General features: G+C 50.4%; 1 protein-coding gene and 1 long non-coding RNA gene across 7 annotated transcripts in view; one reads left to right on the forward strand and one right to left on the reverse strand.

Moving 5' to 3' along the window:
- The window catches only part of MVB12B (multivesicular body subunit 12B), a 187,080-nt gene extending 172,574 nt beyond the window's left edge, over positions 1–14,506 (reverse strand). The window contains exons 1-4 of one of the 6 annotated variants that reach the window (XM_025475165.3): positions 14,322–14,449; positions 13,241–13,346; positions 7,852–7,993; positions 1,258–1,380 (exon numbers count right to left, since the gene is read on the reverse strand). In XM_025475165.3, coding sequence (XP_025330950.1) covers positions 1,258–1,380; positions 7,852–7,890 — 162 coding nt within the window. In that variant the 5' untranslated portion in view covers positions 7,891–7,993; positions 13,241–13,346; positions 14,322–14,449. Of the gene's footprint in view, positions 1–1,257; positions 1,381–7,851; positions 7,994–13,240; positions 13,347–13,830; positions 14,013–14,321 lie in introns of those variants that run through there. The other 5 variants (XM_035720531.2, XM_025475166.3, XM_025475167.3 and 2 more) reach the window with 5 other exon arrangements.
- LOC118355665 (uncharacterized) lies at positions 7,970–10,094 on the forward strand. Its single transcript, XR_004818573.2, has 3 exons — positions 7,970–8,047; positions 8,239–8,373; positions 8,912–10,094. It is a non-coding gene; the product is annotated as an uncharacterized LOC118355665 (long non-coding RNA).
- Positions 14,507–14,796: the final 290 nt, after the last annotated feature.

Consider the following 14,796-nt stretch of genomic DNA (forward strand, 5'->3'; position numbering starts at 1 on the left):
CACTAGTGTCAAGATTGAGAAACCATGCCTTAGGGCTTCTTCTGGACCAGGTGTCATATCCCCCCCACCCAGGACATTAGATGTTAATCTAATCACAGCAGCAGGTTTTCAGTGCTGGCTAATGAGACTTGTATTCTTTTATTCTTATGCATTCTTGGTGCACATTTTCAATAAATGGAATAAAATGCTGTCTTAAACAAAATGAGGAAAGTGAAAATAAGACCACCTTAGAATCTCAGGCCATAGTCACTGGTAATCAAACCCTCCTTATGTTGTTCTGCACTTTTTAAGCCCGATCCAAATCATAATTTATCTACTGAAACAACAAAATAACCAATGCCAGCCATCAGTACTACTGAACACCACCAGAGACACATGCTGAAAAGCAGAGCAAATTCTCTGTTAAACTTAACCTGTCGTGGTATGATCAGTCAGGGCACTGGACTTGGAAGGGGGTCTGCTCCTGATTCACTACTTCCCAGGACTGGGACTCTGTCACTTCACTTGCCAGAGCTTGGATTCTCTTAATCAGCAAAATGGAGAGGATAAGATACTTGCCCTTCTCATGTTCCAGGAGGAGATAAAGACACTTGCCCTTCTAGAGTTCCAGGGAACTGTGAGAGCCAAATGAGTTCACAGGTAGGAAACTGCTCTGTAAACTGTAAAGAGCTTTAAGAATGTATGGCAATATGCTGATGACACTTACACATCCAGGACAACCTATGACAAGGATCTTTCAGACTCCTGGATCCTTTTCATGAAATTTCATAACTAGAAGTGAGTTTAGAATCAAGGGAGCCAGGAGCGCCTGGGTGGCTCAGCAGTTGAGTGTCTGCCTTTGGCTCAGGGAGTGATCCCAAGGTCCTGGGATCACCACAGGCTCACCCCAGGGAGCCCTGCTTCTCCCTCTGCCTACGTCTCTGCACCTCTCTCTGTCTCTCATGAATAAGTAAGTAAAATCTTTTTTAAAAATTAAATTAAAAAAAAAAAAAGAAATCAAGGGAGCCAACGCTTTAGTTTTACAGAAGGTGAAAATGGCCATCACAGAGGCCAAGTGACTCTGCCAAGGCCAGGAAACAGCCCAAGTGGACTCAGGTCCTCTGACTCCCAACCCAGGACACTCTCCACCCCCTCCCACTGGTGATGCTTCCCCTCCCTGTTTAAGTTCCTAGAGGAAAGGAGCACATTTATGTACAAGGCTCAGGGGGTCTTGAACACAGGAGATAAATACTGGTTGAATCAAGGATCTTGACTTACTACATCATAGCCTGTTGGGGCTCGGTTCCGAGAAGCCACCACCCCCACTCCCGTGATGGGATCCATCGACGTCTCTGGCAAAGCTTCTGAAAGGTCTTTGACTTCAGGCATGGTGGACTGGTCCTAGTTCCAAATAGGAAAAAGAAAGCAGAAAATTCAAACTGACCATTTAAAGTAAATGATACAGTCTCAAAGAGAACCAGAATCTTGGGACAAATATCCTAAGCTAAGCTCCATATACTGAACTGGCTAAAGGAACCCTGACCTTACCTGACCCTTTCCTCAGATCAAGAATTCAAGTCATCTCTGACCCCTGCTCTTCTCAGGTTGGCTCTGAACACTGGGCTCATGTAGTTAACGCAGGCCTGTCCCTGCTCGGAGAGGTAACTTTGACTCAAACCCATTCTTAACCCTCTCAACAAGCTGCCTGACTTCTGAACGGATACCAGTAGCTTCTCTGAGAGTAAATCAGACACAGCTGAATCTAATACCACTTTTCACTTCTGTCCCTTACAGTATTCCTTTGTGGAGGTGTAGACCTCCAAATCCACAGCCTCTATATAGCACAACAGAGTGTGGACTGTTCAGTAGGCAAAGCTTTGCAAACACATGGAGGAAAGTGTTCTGGAAATGGAGGCAAAGGGATGGCATTCAGGTCCAGGCTCTACGGCTTACTGGCTGGTGACTTTGAGTAAGCAAGAGGTCATGATACTGACAGTCAAGAGAGCCATCATGAGATCTAAGGGAATCACATAAAGCAAGGGCCTGGAGCAGTCCCTGGCACACAGTAGGCACCCAACAAAATGCAGATGAGACTGGCAGGTTTGGGGCACACAGGTCCAGCATAAATGGCCAGAAATGTGGTACACGCCGTTTCTGGGAGGACTGGCAGGCGCCTTTGTTGTGTTTAATCCCACAGGTCATGTGGGCACTTACTCAAAGCTAAACACTAACAATGACCATAATTCTTGCTGGGCACTTTGGGAGAAAAGGAGGGGAAATGGAATTATTATTCTGCTGCTGACTGCCTCTTGATGTGACTAGAGGAGACAAGGAGAATATAGAGAGCACTGGGTCTGGGCAGCTCGAGTAGCAGGGCACCAGAAAGCAAATAAAAGAGGTAACACCTTATGTAAATGACTTTTAGTACTTTTAAAAGGACAAGCAGTGAAAAAGAGCAAGTTAAATTCCACCTCCTTCTGCAGTAATTAAATTCCACCGGCTGTAGGTCCACCAGATCTCTCAAAGCTGGTTACTGCTTCTAAAGCAAACCAAACACCATGCCTAACTAGGCAAGGAGAAGAAATATTCTTAATTCTCAGCCTTGAATCAGAAAAGGCAGAGGCTATTAAAAATGACTGCGGCCTTCTACATGGGAACAATCAGAATGCCATATGCAAGTCACCCATGTAATCAATGTCCCCTGAAGCCCACAAAAGGCTCCGGAAACGGACTCAGCAATGAAATTGAGCCAAATATCCAATCAAGGCTAGGAAGCGCCTGGCAGCAGCCACACTCTCAACTTCTCTTTATGACAAAAGCCAAACTCCACCTCCAAATCCACAGCCTCTATATAGCACAACAGAGTGTGGACTGTTCAGTAGGCAAAGCTTTGCAAACACATGGAGGAAAGTGTTCTGGAAATGGAGGCAAAGGGATGGCATTCAGGTCCAGGCTCTACGGCTTGGACCTGAAAAAGTGATGCTTTACTTAATTCTACTGAAAATGAACTTCTAGAAGCCCAGGCCAGGGGGTAGGATAATACCATGCCACACCACTGCATCATTCTCTTTTTTCAAATTTTATTTGCCAAGCAGGTTTGTGTAAAGCACAGGCCTCGCCGCCTCCTGCACACAGTAGGCAGGAAGCATTTAGTGAATGAATAAGCGTGCATGTCCTCCAAAAAGAAGGCGTAGGGTCAAATATCTGCATCAGCCTGGTCCGAAGCTAGTGATAGTCCAAACGCTAATCAAAAAGTATTGTCACCTGGAAAATCCCATAGTATCGGTAGCATGAAAATAACGGCGCTGCAGTTTGAAAACTCCGGGTACCTGCTGTTGGTTACCAAAACGCTTTGCAATTAACAACTCATTAACAGAATGAACAAATTCTGCCAGTGCTAAAATACCACGCTGTGGATTTAATAAAGAACATCCGAGGTAAGTTTTTACGATGATGATGATGGTGGTGGTGGCGGTGGTGGTGGCGGTGGTGGTCCTGCCTCTACTATGTGAGAGGGAGAGAGGAGGCAAGTGTGGGAAGAAGTAGGAAGTCGTTGACTCGCTGACAGACTCCGGTCCTGTGGCCACGGCTGTCCCCGGCCCTGAGGAGACTCGCCCCCGGGCGACCCCGCTCCCACAATGCACCGGGGAGGCCGCGGGCCGCTCGCTCCAAGATGGCCGCGGGCTGCCTCCGGCTGAGGCAGACAAAGGAGCCGGCGGCCCGCCAGCCTGCAGACCGGAGGACGGGAGGACGCGACCGCAGAGCGCGAGCACAGAGCATCTCGGATGCGCGCCTCCTCCTTCCCTCTCCCCCAGTTGCTGCACCCTGGGGATCAAGGCAGCCTTTGTGAAATACAGACAAATGAGTCCTCGCGGCGCGGGGCCGCGGCTGGCTCGGCCGTGGAGGAGGCCCCACCACCGGCAAAGGAAGCTTTTAATGAGAAACGCCCAAGATATCCATGGCAGGGGCCATCACTCAAAGCAGCCTGCCCTGAATTACATATTTTCTGACTGCAAATTACTTTTAACAGCGTCTCTGCCGTCGCTTCAATTGACCTTCCTAACAAAAGGCCATTTATTAACCAGCGCTCGGCGGTTCCCGGGCCGAGTGGAGCCTCGAGCCGGGAGGGATGGCACCGCCGAGGGCTCAGCCGCCCGGGGCCCCAGGCCAGGCCTCCGAGAGGGGCGCGGGGCTGCCGCGGGGGCCGGGGCGGCTGCTCAAGACCGACGTTAGCCAGCCTGGCAACTGGCGACAAGCCCCCGCTTCATCCTCAGCAGCTCCGCAGCGGACAGGGAGGGACCCACCGGTCCCAAAACCCTAACTGCACACTAAACGCGCTGACACACCTGCCCTGCGTTTGTACAACGCGTTGCAATTCTCAGAAAGCTTTCTGGGGTCCCTTCCTGACGGATGATCATACCAGACCTGGGAGGTGGCTGGGTCTTGTTACCCCTTAGAGAAGACAAAACTGAGGCGCAGGGTGATCGGACGCCAAGGTAAGCGGCAGCCGCCAACCTGAGCAGAACCTGCCGTCCTCCCCCCCGGGTCTAATCTGCCTTCCACGACACTATGCAGAGAGACCAACATCCCGCCTGATGCCCGACTGAGAAAGCAGTTTCAACACTAATTATATCTAAAAATGCCAAAGCTCGTCTTTCTCCAGCCACAGCCCAATAAGTAAAGCAAAGGGGAGACAAGTACAGAAAGATAAAAGTAACATGGGATTAATTTTCCTCACACCTCAGTTTCAAGATTCAACATTTCCCTCATAAATAATTTACAACAATAAAAATGAGCTAAGGCCATGTTTGTGTAGGACGGAGGTAAATTTAGGCCTAATGAGGGAGATCCGAGCACTGCACAGGAGGGAATAGGTTGATGTATAGCACTGTGTGAGCACAATCGACAGCACACAGGGGCTCCATTACCAACTGGAAGTCGAGAGGCCGACCAGGAGGAGGGGCGGGCAATTTAGGGAAACTTCTACCATCCCAGCTGGGGCTGCAGGGAAGGTCTCTACAGGGAAAGCCAAAAAGTTGCCCGGGATTTTAGATAAGACAACAGAGGCAGAGATCTCTCAGAACTCTAAGACTGAACCAACCTGAAATTCAGCCAGTTCTCAGTAAATGCCAGGTGAGGAACAGAGGCGGTGATGGCACCTGGGAGTCTCGTCTACTCGCAGGCACGGGAAGAGCACAGCGGCAACACCGACCTTGAGTTGGTCCTAATCTCACCCCACAGGTCACCTGGCCCCAATCTCCATCCCAATCTCTACCCACAGCACATGGCCATCATTTCCAAGGCTGGGGGCTGCACAGCCTTACTCTGGGCAGGTACTGGAGTCTGCCCAGAGAGATTTCTCCACCAGGCAGGAGAATATGTGTGAATGTGCTGTGGGGTGTGTGTGTGTGTTCCATGTACATATTGGGGCTCCATGGGATCAGTTAAGAGGATTTTTTTCCCTGTCATGCCTGCTGAATGCTACGCAACAAGGCTGAATCAGAGAAAACCCGTCTCCTGCTTCTGCCTGCAATACTGCAAACAGTGCCTGGGGAAGGCCCCAGCCCGCAGCCCCCAGCCCTGCAGCACCTTGGCAATGCCGTCATCCCAGGTTCACAGAGAAATGAACTTTAACTATAAAGCCTCTCATACAGACAGCACACTGCTCCCTTGTAGCTGATCAAAGAATTACTACAACACTGTGCTTAATCCCTAAAAGTCAGCGGTGCTGGGCTTAACTGATGCTGAATATTGTTTCAGAATCAAAGGCATGCCTCCCGGCCCCAGTCTGGGAGAAAACTAAGCTACTGTATCACAGTTGAAAACTCAGGGGAACTTTGATATCATCTCTGTTTAATTTCCCCGGCCCTGTGAGCCGGGGGTTTATCTCGTTTTATCAACTCCTGTACTGAAATCAAAACCCAACTAACAGAGCTCAGACCTCTCTCCACTGGGGCCCGTCCAGCGGCGGGGTGGGGTGGATGCAACTACTGCAGGGGGGCGGTGGGAAGGGGGCGCTGCCATCAAAGGAGGCGCAACAGGAACCCCAACTCGGCCTCCCTGCAGGGTGAGGAAGGCCAGCTCAGAAGCAGCACCAGCGCTGCACACCGAGGACCCAAGGCGTGACTCGCACACAACTTTGGAGGAGAGAAATTTCAAAGTATGGGGTAGGGGGCAGGTTAAAATTGGGCTACTATAATTGAAATGACAAAAACAGTAGATTAATTAAGTCCCTATAGAAGGATGAACTTGCAATCAGCGTGTATGAAATGCAAAGTCAAGGGCACAAAAGACACAAACTGTCTACCCACATCCACCAAGCTTGCAGGGCTAGGGAAGAGCAGTGAATAAATATTTCACTTGCCATGGGAACCTCACTAAAAGCAGGGTCCAGGGCTGAGAGCAGGCTGTCCCCCAGTGAAAGCTGCCCCTGTGCCCGTCATAGGGCAGCTCTTTGCCAGTGGCAGCGGCGGTCTGCAAGAACCCACTCCCCCCTCTTGCCCCATGGTTACTGGCACCTTTTTTGCCAACAACTCTTTAGCAGGTAGAGAAGGACATGGCCCCATTCCTGTTGGAGGGAGCCCATGGCCAGGTTTCACCAACACACACCACAACGCACACAGACACACAAACTAGGCCACCTCCATGCAGCTAAGGTACAGGGACCTACCTCCTCAGGAGATGGCAGGCTGAGGCCTGAGTCCATGCAGCACCCAAGCGAATGGCTACTCATGGGGGACAGCACACAGGCTGAGAGGCGTCCACCGTGGAACCTCGGAATGGCAGCCTGGTGCCTCCTGCACTTGGTCTGGACCACTTACCTAGTCAGAAGCCAAATCACTCTGACAAACACTGTTGAGTATGGTCAGGTGGCAACAGGCCACAGGCTGCTGGGAGAGCTGCTAAGATATTAGGAAACTAAAGCAAATATTTTTCTAAGCTCTCCTAGATCACAAAGAATTTTCCAGCTAGGGAACTAACAATGGTGAGCACTTCCTTTTTCCCCAGTAAAGGCCTGTTACTTCTAATAAAGAATCTGGTGTATAAATGCATCCATTCTATCTGACCTATGCTTAGATTTCTATTAACCATTTGTATACCAAACAGATTTTACATAAACTGTGATATAGGCATCAAGTTATTGCAGCTCATACAGTGCCATGCTAGATCCTGGAATTCACTCTCCAAAAATAAATTCAGGATCAAGTTCTATAGCCCTGCTGTAGCCAAAGCCCTGCCTCTTACAGGCCTGACTGCAAAATCAGGGAACCTAGTGCTGGGAGTGAGGAGCAATCTCCAATACACTCTGAGCCTCACCCCAACCTGCCTACAAACACCACAAACCAGGGTCAGCCCTGCCCACTCCCATCAAGTCTTGCTGCCATGTTGTCCCCTGGAGAGAAGGAAGGAGGAGAACCCCAACAAAAGGCAGATGCTCTCCAAATGGAAGCCATCCCAGGAGGACACAGAGACATGCTCTCCTGATGTTCAGTGATATAAGGTAAGTCATATCCTTCCCCTGATGGCCAGTGTCTACACACTGGCCAATATGTCACCTCAATGCCACACAAATGGGCTGTCAGGTTGGAAATCCTCAGAACACCTGGCTTCAGGTCAGCCAGACATGTCTCATCACCAACACTCTCCTCTCTGACTTTCATAGGGATCTTGAGAGATTCTTTTCATATGTGTGGTCATCTAATCATTCTACCTGTATGCTGATGACTTCCAAAATACCTCCATCACCCCGATTTTTCTCCTGAGACTCAGAGTCTAGTGAGTCTAGACTAGTGTCCTGCTGGCTCTTGCCATCTGCATGTCCTGGCTGACCATGCCATCCTCCCCCTGAACCATCTCCCACATTCCCAGTACCTGGCAGGACCCGGCACACAGCAGAAAGTCCGCAAACATTTATGGAGAGCCTTTGTGTAAGCAGTGAGGGAGAGTATGCGATGATGACGATGGACAATCCAACATTCTGGAGCAGATTCCAACTCTAGCCAGTATGAGTCACCTGCAGAGTCCATTAAAAGAGATTCTTGAACCCACTCCCAGAGATACTGATTAAGTAAGTACAGGGTGGATTTTGAGAAGCTGCATTTCTAACAAGCTTCGGGTCTGAACTCTGAATACAAGACAGCAGGTTCTCATTAGATGTTTGATGAATGAATGAACAGGGAAAAAAAAAAATAACTGGATGTAATCATCCATGGGAATAGCCTCAGAATGAGTCCCTCAGACTCTCCCTCCCCCAAACAGGTTGTCACCAGCCTACCATTCAAGATCTCGGTCACATTCTCCCCAAACCTTCCCTGACCACCCAGCCTCACAGCTGCTGTCACTGAGAACTCTGCTCTTCATGGGGACATGGCCTTAGCACACACGTGTGTACAGGTACACATGTAAATACACAGAGAAACACACAGCCTTGCCTCTCAGAAGGTCATAGCACACTTTCCCTAGCAGAACAGTAGTTGTTCAAAGGCGTTATGTCTACCCTGTGCCTAGCTCACAGTGGGTGCTCAACAAATGGATTATGGGATTAGTGGGTGGGTGGGTAGATGGAAGTAAGGGAGAAAAGAAGGAAGAAAGGATCAAGTTTCCATCATCTTTTCAAAACTGCCCATCTTTCACTGTATTAAGAAGGGTACACAAAGCAGCAAGGGCCAGAGCAGAACCATGGGCCCCTTCCAATGACAGCGCCAGGCTGGGCATCAGTGAGCCCAGGACAATCACCATAATTCTGGGAATAGGCACTGCAGAGGAGGGGAGGCAGGACTGCAGCACTCCCAGTGGCTCCAGAAGTGATTATGACTCAGTCCAAGCAGACTGGATGAGGGCCTGGCAGGGGCCAAGGGGTCTCCAGGCTGGTTGCATAGAAGACTCCCCTAAGGAATTTGTAAAAACCACAGCTGCCCATTCCAACCCCTAGGTTGTGATTTAACTGGTCTGGGCTTCGGCCAAGACTGAATAGTGCACAGACCAGGCGAAGTGCTACTGTGCTGGGTGGGTACGGTGACAAAAGACATGGCTACCACCTGTGGAGTTCAAAGACTGGAGTCCCAAAAGAAAGGGACTGCAAGTGAGGGGACACTTCCTTCGGCCTTCGGAGATGTGAGGGAAGAGCAGGCGCTGAAGCTGGCCTCCTGGAAAGACAGTGGGTACAGAGTAATGAAGGTACTGAAGGCAAGAGATGCCATATCAGCAGTGGCGTGAACAAACACAGGCCATTGGGGGAACTGTGGGTGGCAGATGGGCTCTGAAGCAACCTTATGAAATGCTTAAACAAACAAACAAATAAACAAAACCGTTAAAAACCTGTCTGCATTTCTCTGCTATTCCTAAGGTCTAAGCAATGACATAGAGCTTCAGGAAGGAAGAGATTTGCAAGCCTCATATTTCCTCTCCTGTAACTGAATGCTTCTCGAACTGATGCCACTTCCTGCACACTGCCATGGGCCTTCTTGCTAGCTCCATAGGGGAATGGGAAGTAAAGCAGAGAACAGACAGGGCGCAAGCTCTGGAGTCAGGGATCTGAGCTTGACTCCCAACTCTCATGCTACATATAGCTGTGTGACCAGAGCCACATTAGCTAAACTGGGCCCAGGTTTTCACCCCCCTAAAACTGGAATAGTAGATAATAATTTGTTCTCTACAGGGTTATACTGTATAAAGAACTTGTAGAACTTGCATCAGAAGAAACAAGTGATAGAGTGAAAATGAACAACCTATGGAAGGGGAGAAAATATTTCCAAATCACATATCCCATAAGGAGTTAAAATCCAGATCTATACAGAACTTCTACAACTTAACAACAACAAAAACCCAACTACTTGATGAAAAAATGGGCAAAGGACTTGAGTAGTCATTTCTCCAAAGATGATATACAAACGGCTGATAAGCATATGAAAAGATGTCCAACATCACTAATCATTAGGGAAATGCCAACCAAAATCACATGAGCTATCACCTCATACCCACTGGGATGGCCACTAACAAGAGCCATAAAATTAGTGTTGACAAGGATTTGAAAACTGGAACCCTGCTGCACTGCTGGTGGAAACGGAAATGTAGCCACTCTCTAGAAAACAGTATGGTGAGTCGTCAAAAAATGAAACCTAAATTACTATAGGGTCTGGCAATTCCACTTCTGGGTATGTAGCCAAAAGAATTGGAAACAGGGTCTCCGAAAGATACTTGTACATCCATGTTCACAATAGCATTATTCACCAGAGCCAAAAGGTAGAAGTAACCCAAGTGTCCACAGACAAATATGGATAAGCAAAATGGGTATATACATGCAGAAGGATATTATTTCAGCTTAAAAAGCAAAGAAATTCTGGCACATGCTACAACATGAATGAATCTTGAAGACATTGTATGGTGTGAAATAAGCCAGTCATAGAAAGACAAATACTATATAATACCACATATATAAGGCCCCTGGATTAGTCAAATTCATAGAAACAGAAAGTAGAATGGTGGTTGCCAGAGCCTGGGGGAGGGGATGTGGAAACTGTTTAGTGAGCATAGGGTTTCAAAAAAAAAAAAAAAAAAATGAGTATAGGGTTTCATAAAATGAAAAAGTTCCAGAGATTAGCCGCAAGACAACGTGAATGTACTGAATGCCACTGATTTGTATACCTGAAAATGATTAGGATGGTACATTTTATTTTCTGTGTTTTTTACAATTTAAAAAGGGCATCTGTAATTGTGGTTTTCAAGTTTCAGTAAGCAGAAGTACAACCCAACGGGCGCCCGAGTGGTTCAGTCGGTTAAGTGACTTCCTTGGGCTCAGGTCATGATTCGGGATCCTGGGATCGAGCCCCATGCTAGCCTCCCTGTTCAGCGGGGAGCCTGCTTTTCCCTCTTCCTCTGCCTGTTCCCTGCTTGGGGCCTCTCTCTCTATCAAATAAATAAGTAAAATCTTAAGAAAAAAAAAGGGAAGAAGAACAACAACAACAACCCAAGGTTCCTCCTGTAAACACCGAGTCCCCGGGGCCCCTTCCCCAGATACTCTGATTAGATGATGTAGGTGTGAGGCCCTGGAATCTGCATTTTCTTAAACATCTTAGGGATATTTAGCATACTAAGAATTCATTTATTCTGTTCTGGTTCTAAAGGACCAAGGGATATTCTTTTGGATATTTTGCTTTGTTGATCAGTTTATGTTTAAAACACACATACACATACACTATGCTTCTCTGTGTGTGTATGTGTGTATAGAAAGATCTCATATTGATTCTAGCCACAGCCCAACAAGATGGTCTTCCAGTCCTCAGGGAAGTCGGAGCTACCAAGCTTCAGCATGTGACTTCTAGGCTCTAGGCCCATGGGCCTCTCACATTTCAGCCTACACAAGCTCCACATCTCACCAGAAGTGTGTCAGGTAAACCAAGCCTGTGCCCACAGGATGTTCCCAACAAGGGAGATAATGTCAAGTACACCCTGCAGTGGCTCTACCTCCCAAGCAGCAGAGCGGAGGAGAGCTAACACAGGCAACCCCGCTGCGCACAGTGCAGACAACGCAGGGAAACCACAATTCTCAAGGGCAGCCCAGCAAGCAGAAGGCCAAGGATAGCCATGAGAGGGGCCAGTAAAACATGGGACTGGGAGAGTCTCAGAGAGAGAGCAAGAAGAGCCTGAGAGAGGCAGCTCATTCAAGGACCTCAGGCCTCCCCTCCCACAACCCAAATAGCAAAGGAGACTCTGCTCATTCAACCGCAACCTACTAAATACAGTGTTCTCAGCCCACCACATCCAGCCATGTAGTCATTTGTTATCTTCATCATCATAATAGCACCTTTGACATTTCCCATGCTTGGCTCCAACTCCATCATTACTTTCTAGTGTAGCAAGGATGTTGCTCTCTGAGCATGAAGCATGGAGCACTCGTAACCTGCTAAGGCAGCAGGGCCGACAACTTTTAGATTATGACTCCCCCAAAAGCAGATCTGCCAGAAAACTAAGAGCAATTAACCTTCAGCCACCACTTTACCCCTGCCAAGGTCCTGAGAGGGGACCCAGCAATGTGTTCACATGGTCATGTGGTTTTGTAAGATGTACAGAAGCAAGATATTCTTGTATTCCTTTTCTTATAACCCCTCTCTACTCCAAACTGTCTAACCCAGAAAACCAGGGTCTGCCTCTGGATTCCACCTAAATTTAGTGAGGACTCCCCCACACCCTCTGTAGTGCCACATGCATTCACATACATCTCATTCAGCCTTATGGGGTACATTATATTCTTAAGCCACTTTTACATTGAAGGAAATCAGGATTCAGAAAGGTTCCGTGAGATTCCAGGACCTGCCTAGGGTCATCAGGACTACAGGAAGAAGACTGAGATTCAAATCCAAACCCCTAAATCCAAGCCCTGTGTTCTTTACCATTCTTTCCTAGTTGCCCTAAGGAAAGCTAAATAATAACCACAAACAGAAAGACCCTCTAAAGAAAAAAAAAAAATGAAGCTACTCTTCTGATTAATAAGTTAACACTTAATAATAATCACTAACTTCTACTGACTCACTTGCCCTATGGCAGGCACAAAACTAAATGCTTCTCTTGTAATATTTCATTCACTGCTCACCATAATCCTATGAGACAGATATCAGCCTTACTCTACCGATGAGGAAAGTGAGGCTCAGGAAAGTCTACTAATTTACCCAAGAATACACAGTAAGTAGAAAAGCCAGGGATTAAGCTGAGGTCTAATTCTAAAGTCCTTGCATTTAACCATGGTATACTGTTCCAGCTGCAAGGAGGGAACGCCTGCCAGTGGGATGGAGGGAGGCAGGGAAGATGCCTTCAGCATAAATCAGGAGTGTGGCCTAAGAGCTAGAGGGAAGGAAGGAGAAATGTTGATCAGAAAAGATGATTCTGGGGAACCCTGGGTGGCGCAGCGGTTTAGCTCCTGCCTTTGGCCCAGGGCACGATCCTGGAGACCTGGGATCAAATCCCACGTTGGGCTCCCAGTGCATGGAGCCTGCTTCTCCCTCTGCCTATGTCTCTGCCTCTCTCTCTCTCTGTGTGTGACTATCATAAGTAAATAAAAATTAAAAAAAAAAAAAAGAAAGAAAAGATGATTCTGGGCTCAAATGAACCAGTCAATTGCTTCACATGGAGCTTGATGCCCAGATCCCAGCAGAGGTCCCATCTCTCAGAGGCCCCATTTAAATATTCTCTGCATGGCCCAGTATCTCAAAGGACCACAACAATTTCCAGTGAGCAAGAAAGGTGTCACCTGTGTCCCGTAACTAACCTTCGGAGTACCCTGAGCTTTTTGGTTTGTCTAGGTTTCCGCAGAGCTTATCCTCTTTTCTAGGCTTATCTGGTGCAGCTGATAAAATGAGATGAGATCCAGCCAGCTGTCAAGAAATGTACAATGAGATTATGCTGAGAAGGAACCACCAGAGACAAAGGCCCCTAAAGAGTCACTGGCCTGTTGTGGCTTTTGTGGCAGAAACCTGAGTGGGCCCTGGTTCTTGGTCGGGGGCAGGGAGCAGAGAAGAGGCAACAGCCATTTGTCTTTTGCCTTCCTGAGGCCTTCCTCTGTGCCTTGCTGAGGAGGCTGCTGAGAGGCAGGGGACAGAAGAGTCCCATCTTTAGTGGTGAGAAAGGCTGATAATTTAGGAAGAGTTGTCCGCTGGTAACAAAGAGGAGAAAGGCGCTCATGGGTTTGCGCCTGTCGCTGGGGATCTGCGGTCCCCTGGTGCTAAGCCATAGCTCTAGTTCCAGCCCCTGCCCCTGAGCCTCATTAGGCTGAAGTCCTTGCGGGGTGCTCATCAACACACGCACCACACTTGCAGAATGGGTACTCTGGGTCTTGGGTGCTCAGGCCCGGCACCCCACCTTCATACAGGTGCCCTGGCATCTGGGTGTCCTCTCCGCTGCGTCCAGGTCACAGGTGAGGCCGGCCCCCCAGATGATGCTCAAGGCTCAGGTGCAAGCTGGTCTGCATCCACGTGACCACAGAGAGCCGGGCCCCAGGCCGGGCCGGTGAAACGACTGTCCTCAGGCTGTGCAGGTGCCCGCGGCGGCCTGGGCACAGGTGGGCCGCCTCCCCTCACCCGTCCCGCACCCAGCGGGCACTCGGGTCCCCGGCTCCCTCCCGCCTGCCGCGGCAAGGCCAGGCCGGTGTTCGGAGCCGCGGCGCGCGCGGGCTCGGGCAGGGGCCGCCGGGCCTGTCCCCACGGCGGGCCGGGCTCGGGGCCCGCAGGCCTCGGCGCGGGCCCAGCTCCGCCCGCCCGCGCGCCCGCCCGCCCCTCGGCCCGGGGCCCGCGCCCGCCCGCCCGCCCGCCCGCCCGGCCTCCGCGGCCCCTGCCCGCCCGGCCTCACTTAACTGTTCCCCGTTGGGGCGGCGGCGGCGGCGGCGGCGGCGGGTCCCGGCTCCGTCTCACGCAGAAGCAGCTTCTCATCGCCCGGGCGGCGCGGGAGGGGCCGGGCCGGGGGCCCAGGCGGCGGGGCCGGCGCCGCAGCTCGAGCGCGAGCCTCACCGGGGAGCGGCGGGAGCGGCGGCGGCGGCGGCGGCGGCGGCGGGGGCGGGGGCGGGGCGGGGCGCGGCCTGGCGGCGGCGGCTCGGGCTCCCTCTCCCTCCCCGGGCCTGCCTCCCGGCCTCCGGCTCCGGCGCTGGCTCGCGGGGGAGGGGGCGGGAGCCCCGGCGTCCCGACCCGCCGCGCCTCTGCCCCGGCCCCGACCCGCAGCCCGGCCCGGCCCACGGCTCAGCCCGCGAGCCCCGGCCCCCCCCCCCGCCCCCCGGCCTCGGAGCCCCGGAGCCGCAGGCCTCTTGGCGCCTGGGCACCCGTTCCCGGTCTCGGG

This window comes from Canis lupus, chromosome 9, assembly GCF_003254725.2.
Source record: "Canis lupus dingo isolate Sandy chromosome 9, ASM325472v2, whole genome shotgun sequence".
Taxonomy (NCBI): Eukaryota; Metazoa; Chordata; class Mammalia; order Carnivora; family Canidae; genus Canis; species Canis lupus.